A 10,418-nucleotide genomic window follows, 5' to 3' on the forward strand; every position below is an offset into this window, starting at 1 on the left:
AGATCTTTAAAAAAGTTTTGAATTCCTCAATGATTTTTCTTCTAGAAAGGCGGCTTAGGATAATTATTTCAGCTTTATTGAGGGCAGATTAGTTGAAGTCTGGATGCTGCGTTTCAATACTCGTTGTACATGCCTTTACAATGTCGGTATTGTTTGCTACTGTGTGTGAACCTATTCAAAATATACACTTTTTAACACCAAGCAAAGTCCTGTCTAAATATACACAGTAAGTCTGGAAAGATGTCCATGACCCGTACAAATCTCTGTAAATCACACTTCCATAGCTACAGAAACTAAACAAAAGAGTTACCAGCTCAAGATGCTGATTAAATCTTCTTAAAAGCAACATACCTAATAATAAATGTAGTTGCATGGTAGCAAGGTCTGGCGACCCAGCTAGGTCTTACTGAGGGAAAGACTCAAACCACACCGGAGATTAGCCTTGCTCACACTTAAACAAACAAACAAACAAACAGGGGGGAAAAAAAAACCCACAACCCCACCACAAACACAAAAACCAAAAATACAGCAGCTGGGTTCAAACCCGCTTCTGCTCGCCTCCCTTTCCTCCTCCTCGCACAGAAGCCCTGTAAGTTCGCGGCAGGAATTGCGGGGGGAAAGAGAGGTGCGGTGTAAAGCCCCGGCGCGTTTGGGGGTGAGGACCAGCCTCGCAAGGTCGCCGGGCTCCGGAGGAAGGAAGGGGCGAAAGGCGGTAAGGCGAGTGGGAGGAGGAAAGCCAGAATGAAAGAATAACAAAGTGGAGAGAGGGAAGAGAAAGGAGAGGAAAAGGGAAGGCGAGAAGGAGCGGGCGGGCGGGGGAAGAGAGGCGTGGGACGGGGGAGGCAGCGAGCGGGGCGCCGCGGAGCCGGAGCGGGTCCGGGCTGGGCGCCCTGCGCGGCTCTCGGCGGAGCTTCTGCGGAACTCCGCGGGCAGCGGATCCCTCCTCCGGCGGAGAGGGGCAGGGAGCGGGAGAGGGGAAGAGAGGAGGGAGACTTCGGGGAATCAGGGCTAATCCCACCCTGTACTGTATGTGCCTGCTTCTGGGAGGGTCACCGGCGTGAGGATGGGTCTAATGATCTCATCTTTCTTTTCTTCCCCGGCACTATTAGTGCTCAGATAGGCAGAATGAAGTGAAACTACGTGCAAATCATGTGTAAATTGTCTCAGTTAGGAGCCCTTTATCCGAACGTGTATCCCAGCCTGGCCCATTTACTTTCCCCCCATATCTCCTTTAGCTTTAACGAGGCTCGTTAAGATCACAATAATATTCCACCCTCTAATTGCTCATCCCATTCAACAAATATGTGCACACTGCTTTTCGCATTATTTGATCCCTTATTTAGGAGGGGTGTGGAGAGGGAGGGGGGAGAGACAGGGAGAAGGGGAAGTGCTGAGATTAGGAGTTGCAAAGATTAAGGGGAAAAAAAAAAAACCAACAAAAAACAACCAGGCTTTTCCACCAACCGCCCCGCTTCCCTCCCCCCCGTGCATTCGGGCGAAGTGGTAAAAACCTTCCTTACGTACTCCGTAATGATTGGCAGGGCTGACAGTGATTGGCAGGGGCTGCCATGGCAACGCCACAACGACACTCAGAAGACCAATAGAAAAGCGAAACAAAATGTTTCAGCGCTGCACTCACTGTGGATTTAGGGGAGATATTATGAGGCTGTTGTCATTAGGGCGATTGCTGTTGAATCACTGAATCCTGACTCGGCGGCGGCGCGGGGCTGGGTGTGTGTGAGTGCGTGTGCGTGTGCGTGTGTCCGCGCGCGTGAGTGCGTGTGCGTGTGTCCGCGTGTGCCTGCGAGCGTGTGTGCCCCTGTGCCTCTATGTGGCTGTGTGTGCGTGTGCGGGCGTGGATGCGTGCGCGGTGCGTGTGCCCTTTCCTCCCTTCTTCCTCCCTTTCTTTCTTTTCTCCTTGATTTATCTCCCCCTCTCCCCGGTCATCCCATGGTGTTCAGGTCCCCGCTAGAGCTTTATCCCACCCATTTCTTCTTGCCAAACTTCGCCGCCGACCCGCACCACCGCTCCCTCCTTCTCGCCAGCGGCGGCGGCGGCGGCGGCAGCGGCAGCGGCTCGGGCTGCAGCCCCGGTGCCGGCGGCGGTGGAGGCGGCAGCTCCCGGGCACCCCACGAAGAGTTGTCAATGTTTCAGCTGCCCACACTCAACTTCTCCCCGGAGCAAGTGGCCAGCGTCTGCGAGACGCTGGAGGAGACTGGAGACATAGAGAGGCTGGGGAGGTTCCTCTGGTCGCTGCCGGTGGCGCCGGGGGCATGCGAGGCCATCAACAAGCACGAGTCCATCCTCCGCGCCCGAGCGGTGGTGGCCTTCCACACGGGCAACTTCCGAGACCTCTATCACATCCTGGAGAACCACAAATTCACCAAGGAGTCCCACGGCAAGTTGCAGGCCATGTGGCTCGAAGCGCACTACCAGGAGGCCGAGAAGCTAAGGGGTCGCCCGCTGGGGCCGGTTGATAAATACAGGGTGAGGAAGAAGTTTCCGCTGCCCAGGACCATTTGGGATGGCGAGCAGAAGACGCACTGCTTCAAGGAGAGGACTCGCAGCCTCCTGAGGGAGTGGTACCTGCAGGACCCTTACCCCAACCCCAGCAAGAAAAGGGAACTGGCTCAGGCCACGGGGCTCACCCCCACGCAAGTAGGCAACTGGTTCAAAAACCGAAGGCAAAGAGACAGAGCGGCGGCGGCTAAAAACAGGTCAGTGGGGTTGCGGGGCCCCGCTCCGGGCCGGGGGGCCGGGGGGGCGGCGGGGCCCCGCGGGCGGCCGCGTCTCGGCGGCCGCCCGGCCGGCAGCGCGCTTCTCCCTTCCTCCTCCTCTTCCTCCTCCTCCTTCTCTCCATCCCCGCCACCGGGAGCAATCCGTCCCCCCGCCGGGCGGGTAGGTGCCCTCCCGGCAGCCGCAAGGATGCGGCGGGGGCAGGCACGGCTCAAAGTTGCCCGGCGCGCCCCGAGCCCTGCCCGGGCTCCCCACAGGCTCCCGGGGCGCGGGCAGGGCTGGGGCTACCCCGCGGGCGTGGGCAGCGCCCTGCGCGCGCGTGTGTGTGCGTGTGTGTGCGGGGCACAGCGCAGCGGCCGCGGCCAGGGCAGAGCCCGGCTCTCCCTGCCTCCCTCCGCGCAGCCGTTGCCGCTGCCGCGGGGGATGGGAAACCCCACGGCCCCGGGTCGGTGGGCTCCGGTTTTGCTTTCGGCTCGCCGGGATGTGCGCCTGGCCGGGCGCTGGCGCCGTTCCCCGCCGAAGGGCCGAGGCGGGCGGTGCGATTCAGAGCGGGTTTCTGCAGAGCAGGCGGCTCCGCTCCGATTGTTCGTGTTCCTCTGCATGCGCGGCGGGACGGGCACACGCACACCCCACAGCCCTCGGGCTCGGGGGAAAAAGGGAGAAAAGCTTTCAGGAGATCGGGAACACCCACCTCCCTTTTTTTTTCCTCCCATCCACATTTATCTGTTTACACCACATGGCGACCTGGCCCTCCGGCCGTGTGTTTCCTCTGCATTTACGCTTGCATTTATTTGCGTGTCTCTCGGTGTCTTTTTTTTTTTTTTAATTTCTCCTTTGCCACGACAAAAGCGAGGCCCCCTTCTTTTTTTTTTCGTCACCCTCCGTAAAAGTTATTTTGCAAGTGAAAATGGACCCTTAATCCAGCTTGGCACACTGTTTTTATTTTAATTTAAGTTTGGCCACCGCTGTAAGCGTGTAAACAAAACTTCTTGTCCTTGTAAATGCTGTCTCTTAAATTCCTCCTAATTATAGCACTGGTGCTATTGATTCAAGATTCTGTAGGAGAAATGCAACCTAAAAGTGCCCCGCCATTTAATTTCCATTAAATGGAAAACAGATCAGCTTAGGACTGTAAATAAACAGAAGTTGCCCACGGATGCTTTTGTTGATTCAACGCTGTTGACAGCAGATGAATGCACCCGGAATTGTAAATGGGAGAAAAATCAAAAGACGCTGAAATTAGACAACGCAAAATAACGAGAAATGTAGAATAAACCGGCTACATTTTTCTGTTCTTCGCAGGCAGTTAAATAGAAAAGACCCCGGTGAGAAGCAGTTGAGCGAAGAGTGTATTTTGCTTCACACTGGCAGTGCTACGCGCTAGAGGCTGTGGCTGGCTGCTCAGCCCAGGACTTTTAGCCCTTACCCTCGAATCCGGCTTTCTTTGGCTTTGGAGCGGAATAAACGGGTGCAGAGAAATATTCCCGACACGCTAGGGAACCTGAAAATGATTTTTTATTGCCTCTTTAAAAAAAAAAAACAAAGGAAAAAAATGTTCTACGGCAATGTAGCCTTAAGTGTTGATTGTGAAAGGACCAGCACTTTAAAGCTAATTTTGGCTTTCAGGTGGAAAAGGGACTTAAATTTCGAGCGGAGAGAAGCGCTGTGTTTCACAATCGCCCTTTTTTATTTTCCTGAGAGCGCTACCTCCCCAGGACGGGACCTTCCTCCGGTCCTGCCGCAGACCCCCGAGTATTTATCCGTTCACTGGAAAATATTTAGACAGATATTCGGCAGGGCACAAAACGAGGATCCTGAACATTTCTTTCTGGCTACAGGCCGGTGCTTTCCGCGGTGCCCGAGTGTTTGAGGAGCCGTGGTGCTCTCCTAGGCCCGCGGTGCTGCGGGGAGGAATGGCCACCCGGAGAAAGGGAAGGCGCTGCTCGTGTTATTCAAACCACGGGGCATGGAACGGCTTCCCCCGTCCCCCCGTCCCCTTTCCAACTGGCCCCCCTCGGTGTGTGTTTGCCCGGGGTGCCGCCCCAGCGGGTGCCCTGCCCCGGCGGCGCGGGGAGCCCCGGCGCCGGCCCGGCCGCGCCCGCAGCGGGGCCGCACGCCTCGGCCCGGCCGCTCCGGGCTCCGCGGGGCGCTGCGGAAAAGCGGCCGGGCCGGGCGGGCCGGGGGTCCCCTCCGCTCCCCTTCCCTCCCCTCCGCGCCGGGCCGGGCCGGGCCGGGCCGGGGCCGCAGCTGTCCCCGGGCGGGCGCGTCCCCCCGGCGGCGGCGGCGGCGGCGGCGGCGGCGGCGGCGGCGGCCGGTGTCTCAGAGGGGCTGTGGTGTTGTTTTGTCTCCCGGCGCGATGCAGGCTCCAGCACCAGGCGATAGGACAGAGCGGCATGCGGTCGCTGGCTGAGCCCGGCTGCCCGACACACAGCTCGGCCGAGTCTCCGTCCACGGCGGCCAGCCCGACCACCAGCGTCTCCAGTTTGACAGAAAGAGCCGAGACGGGCACCTCCATCCTCTCGGTAACCTCCAGCGACTCGGAATGTGATGTATGATATCGGAAAACAAACAAACAAAAAAACAAACAAAAAAATCCAAATCCAAACAGCCAAGCACCCTCTCCCCGACCCGAGCAAAAACAAACCGAGGCAACCTAGAATCAGGACACACACACGCATGCACGCACACACACAGCCAGGAGGAAAGAAAAGGCCAAACCCGACCCAAACATAATAGCAAACAAACAGACAGGGATCAGAGAATCCACCACCACCACCGTCAGCCAACACCACCACCAAGAGATGGAGCTAAAACTTCAACAGTCACAAACGCTGGTGCTGCAGCGGGGGGGGGTGGGGGGTGGGGGGGGGCGGGAAATAATAATTATTATATATATAAAAAGGAAAAAAGAGACAAAAAAAAAACAAAGCAAAAGTGACAATTGTATTCTTTTTAGGACAAGCACGATTTCTCCTTTGCGCTTTTCCATGGACGCATTTCACCCACTTGCATGATGATGATGATTAAATTTGTATCTGGGAAAAAATATTCTCTATAGTAAAGGAAAACAAACAGAAACCAGACAAACAAATGCAAACTCCGATCGAATTTGTATAAAAATCAAAAATTAAAAAAAATATAAAAAGGAACTCCTTGAAGAGGGAAATAACAAATGTTTATCGCCTTTTTGTTGGTCCTATTTCTCTCTCTTTCTCCCTCTCCCTTTCTCTCTGTTTTTTGTTTTGTTTTGGTTTTTTTTTTAAGTCCAAGTGATGGTCCAGCCAAGATGCAATTTTCTGTTTTTTTGTTCAGCAGACAATCATTTTATTCGTAAGCACCTTTTTTTCTACACTTCTGTCACTGCCTGTGTGGGTACTGGTTATAAATGTGGAAAAAGAATAGTTATGACTGTAACAGATTTTTATTTTTATTTCAAAATTTTATATGAATTATGTATATCTTAATGATGCGGTCATTTTCCCAGTTTGTAATATATGTGTAGAAATGCTTGTATATGATATTTGCTCTACTCTTTCTTTCTTCCCCCCTCCCCCCGCCCCCCCGCCCGTCTATCTCCCTCCCACCCTTTCTCTCTCTCTCCTTTTTATTTTCCTTGACTCGGTGTTCCTTGCACAAACTTAGCTGTCAAGATCTGACGTGCTAGGTTTTCAAAAGGGACCTCAGTGATAGAAAAAAAAAAAAGAAAAAGAAAAAGAAAAAAAAAGCTTAGGGTGCAACTGTAGTTATCTTATGCAAAAGCTATTTTGAGTATTTCATAGCAGCTTTGGGGGGTCTCTTCTTAAACTCCACGTAGGACGCTTAAACTATTGTTTCCTTAACTGCGTGTTTATCTATATGTACAAACTTTCTAAATCAAATACAGTATTCCATTTTCTTATCTACCCAGCGATGTTTGTGTTTTTGTCCGCCACGAAAAAACACGCTGTCCCCATGGGATCCTCGCCCCACGCCCTGCCCCGCAGCGGCCCCCGCCTTCCCCGGCTCGGCGGGACACCCCGGAGGGATTTTGGGAGGACGGACCCACCCCGCGCCGAGGCTGCTGGCGGCAGCGGGGACACCGGGGCTGCGACGGCGGCGGTGCGGGGCGCGGGGTAGGGCCGTGTCCCTCCGGGTCCCCTCCGCCGGCCCGGGCCCCAGCGTTGGTGTGTGAGTCCCCCCCTCTCCACGCACCCCCCCCCCGGCCTTTTTTTGTGCGCTTCGAGCTGAAAGGCTTCCCCGGCCGCCTGTCTGCGGGGCCGGGTGTCTCCGGAGAGCGGTTAAGACATTTCGGGATTTGTTTTGTAGCTTTAAATGAAAACAAAAACATAAACTCCTCGCCCTAAGCGGGCTGCAGCTCCTCCCCTCGAATCCGGAGTATATTGTGATGTGCTGAAAGAAGCCTTTATTTGCATGACTAACAGTATTTCAGCATCTTTCTTTCTTTCTTTCTTTTTTCCTTTCCTTTTTTTTTTTTTTTTTCCCCCATTAAAGTTTTGCTTTGCCCTGGGCAGATTATTCAGCCGTGAATTAACGAGACGTAAATTCTAAACTTGTTTTTACTTGAAAATACAATTTTGAAACTTACCAGGGATTTAGCGAGAAACGTGCCTGGAATTTCTTGACCATTTCCAAACTAATTTGGATTTCCGATCTACCTTGGGGTTGCCCGCGTCCTCTCTCCTTCTTCCCTCCTCCCTTTTTTGGGGGGAAGTCCGCGACCAGGTTTACGGACAGCCTTAGGAAGGGCTTAAAGATGCTTCCCCTCGCACTTCCCCTCCCCAAAAGGCTACCTGGGGAGCGGGGGTAACCCCCCAGGGCAGGAGATCTTAAAGCAAGCCATTAATAGATAATTTTAAGAAATAAACTGATGTGCAAATACGTCCATTCGCCTCTGGTGCCCCTATGGAAAAGCCGCGCGTGTGCGCAGCGAGCACGAAGAGGAGGTGTCCCCCCGCCGTGAGACCCCCCTGGCCGGGGCAGGAAAGGGTTTCCACGCTGGGCCGCTGAGCACCCGCGAACCGCGGAGACCCGCGTAGTGGTGCGTGGGGGCGGATTTCTCCTCCGTTTTCCCACGGGAGGCACCGCGGGGAAGGACGCGGCCGGTCGGAGGCAGCGCCCGCCCCGTCGGGCTTCTCTCCACGGGCGGCTCCGTGGCGGGGGCCTCCTCACGGGCAGCTCCGGCGGCGTCACTACCCCGTCGCCAGCACAAGTGGGTAGTTAAAAGGAAAATAATGTCCGGTCGTACGAAACCCGAATGGACGGGAATAGCTGGGGTGGTGGTGGGAACACAGACAATAAGGTTCCCGTGTTCCGCGTGGATGGGAGAAGGGGAACGTGTGACCTTAGTTCTTCCCCTCCCCCATGCGGCTTTTAGAGGGGAGAAATATCACCCAAGAGGGGATAAGAGGCTCCCCGGTGGCCGGCACCCTCGCATGGGTCTCACACTTGAGCTCGCGCTGCTCTTCCCGCCCCCCGCAGCGAGGGAGCGGAGGGGCCTTCAGGGGAAAAATCCCGGCCCTTCCAGTCACCCCCAGGTCCGGGTAGGAAGGAGGTCTTCGATGTCGGCACATTGGTTTTAAGGGCAATATCTCTGCTCCTCGCTGGCAGGAGTGTCGTTCTCATCGGCTTGGTTTTTAACGGGATTTAATACCTGAAAGGATTCAGGGGCACTAAACTTTGGGATTTTCTTTTTGTTTTTTCCTTCTTTCTCTTCCTTCATTTTCGCGCCTGGAAGCCACAGTTAGAAGGCGTGAAGCCAGCAGCAGCAGTAATCTACCTCATCTGAGCCTTATACTGATAGGTTTGGGGTTTTCTTCCCTCTGATGAAGCCTTCTGAAGATCGCCCCGTTGTGCCGTGGCAGTTGGGGTGGGGGGGGCAGAGATCGCCTTTAGCCTCACTCCACCCGTACCTGGCCTCGGGTTCCAGCCTTCCTCCCCTTCAGCCTCCCAGGCAGGGCCCTTGCTCCCACGGCCTTTGCCACCCCCCCGCCCATCTCCGAAAATTTACCCCTTTTGCCCAAAACCGGAGGGGCGAGCTGCCCCGGCCCTGCTGGGTGGGGTTATCGCCTTTCCCCGGAGCTCGCGGGCCTTTGTGCGGGGTGGCCGGGGGCGGCGGGGAGGTGGGGTTGGGACGGACACACGGCCGCATGCAGGAGTGCGCCGGTGCCTGCGCTGTTTCGGGGTGCCAAGGGTGCAGCTAATGATATGCCGTTTCAAAGCCGGGCTCCGTAATGGATAAATGATGTTGTTTTAGGATTTGCATTAAAAACCTGAATGGCTGATTGAGGTGTAAATCTATGAAAAGCTGCGTTTAAGCCTTCTCACCCACTAAGTCCATCTGCCCCAGGAAGATAGGGCCTATCGAGCCCCGCCAAACTGGAGGGCTGACTCCTCCCGCCCCTGGCCCAGCATTATCGACGGCTCCTCTCCAGCATTAGTTTATTATCCGCGCAGAGCTCGGCCGTTGATTAAGATGAAATTACTCGGAAGCTGAAGTGCGTTTGATCAATATTTAAGGGAAAGCGGGAGGAGGCAGATGGCGGGAGGCCGGCAGCACACAGCGCTGCCTCCTCGGGAGCCGGCCCGGGATCCCCGCACCGCCCCTCACCGCCGCCTCCCGCCCACGGCCGCGGGGGCACGGCCCCGCCCCGCCCCCTCCCGCCCGTCGCAAGTCTTTGGGCCGAGACCAGCCGGTTTCGGGAGCAATTTGGAGACCACCTCCGCCGCCGCCGCCCACCCCCTCGCCGTGGGTCTATACCGCTGCCTCCGGGCCCCAACCGGCTCCGGTTTGCGGTTCCAGCGGCGTGCGTGCAGCCCGGCCCGGGGGTCCGGAGACCACGGAAATCACCTGCCCGCCTCCCTCCTTTCCTCCCTCCTTCCCTTCCTCCCTCCCCGTTTGGCTGCCTGAGGGCCGGCCGGGCCCTGCAGCGTGGCTGCGTGTCCTTTGTGTGCGCGGCTGCTGCCGGCCCTCCGCGGCCGGGCGTGGGCTTAGGGCACCCCGCGCTCCCTCGGCCCCATCAATTACAGTCGCCTCTTCGAGGGACTCGAATCTGCTTGCCCGTTGCCCTTAATTTTTAGCATGCCCGGATGAGGTTACTGCCCCGGCCCGAAGTGAAAAGAAATGTGGACGTTAGTGCCCCGGTATTGCTCTGATTTCTTCGGTTAGCTGAGCACAACTTTCTATTCGTGTTTATTCATGCAGTTTCTTATTGAGCTCCACATTGCACTGGCCTGGATTCCGCGTGTAGGGAGAGGACAGACAAATATTGCCTTTTTTCTAGAGCACACACGGACGCGGGTGTGCAGGCTGACACACACACACACACACGCGCGCGAGTCCAAAATGCAGAGGACACCCGTGGCCTGCAGCCGCACCACCACCCTGCAGAGAGCCCTGATACCCAGGAGTTTGTAAATGGTGTATAAAAAATAAAAGGGGGGGGGGGGGAGGGGGGGAAATGAACCAAACCGTCGAGTTGCGGGCTGCCCGAGGGATGGAGAAGGCGGGGGGGGTGGGGTGGGGAGGGAAAGTGTTGCAAAGAAAAAGCGCTAAATATTCTCTTCTGGCACGGTAATGACAACAGGCAGGAGCTGTGGGGACACAGCGATGATTAAACGATACTAAAGGGATTTGCGTTGCTCTGTGTCTGGGGGAGGGACGGCTGTAAGGTTTTCTTTTCGGC

General features: G+C 55.9%; 1 protein-coding gene across 1 annotated transcript; it reads left to right on the plus strand.

The window, feature by feature from the left end:
* The first annotated feature begins 1,742 nt into the window (after window positions 1–1,742).
* On the plus strand, window positions 1,743–6,677 carry SIX3 (SIX homeobox 3). The gene is made up of 3 exons (XM_075089888.1): window positions 1,743–2,717; window positions 5,099–5,258; window positions 5,693–6,677. The coding sequence occupies exons 1-3, from the start codon at window positions 1,951–1,953 to the stop codon at window positions 5,792–5,794; spliced, it is 1,029 nt and encodes a 342-aa protein (XP_074945989.1). The 5' UTR covers window positions 1,743–1,950; the 3' UTR covers window positions 5,795–6,677.
* The last annotated feature ends 3,741 nt before the right edge of the window (window positions 6,678–10,418 follow it).

This window comes from Phalacrocorax aristotelis, chromosome 3, assembly GCF_949628215.1.
Source record: "Phalacrocorax aristotelis chromosome 3, bGulAri2.1, whole genome shotgun sequence".
NCBI classification, from domain to species: Eukaryota; Metazoa; Chordata; class Aves; order Suliformes; family Phalacrocoracidae; genus Phalacrocorax; species Phalacrocorax aristotelis.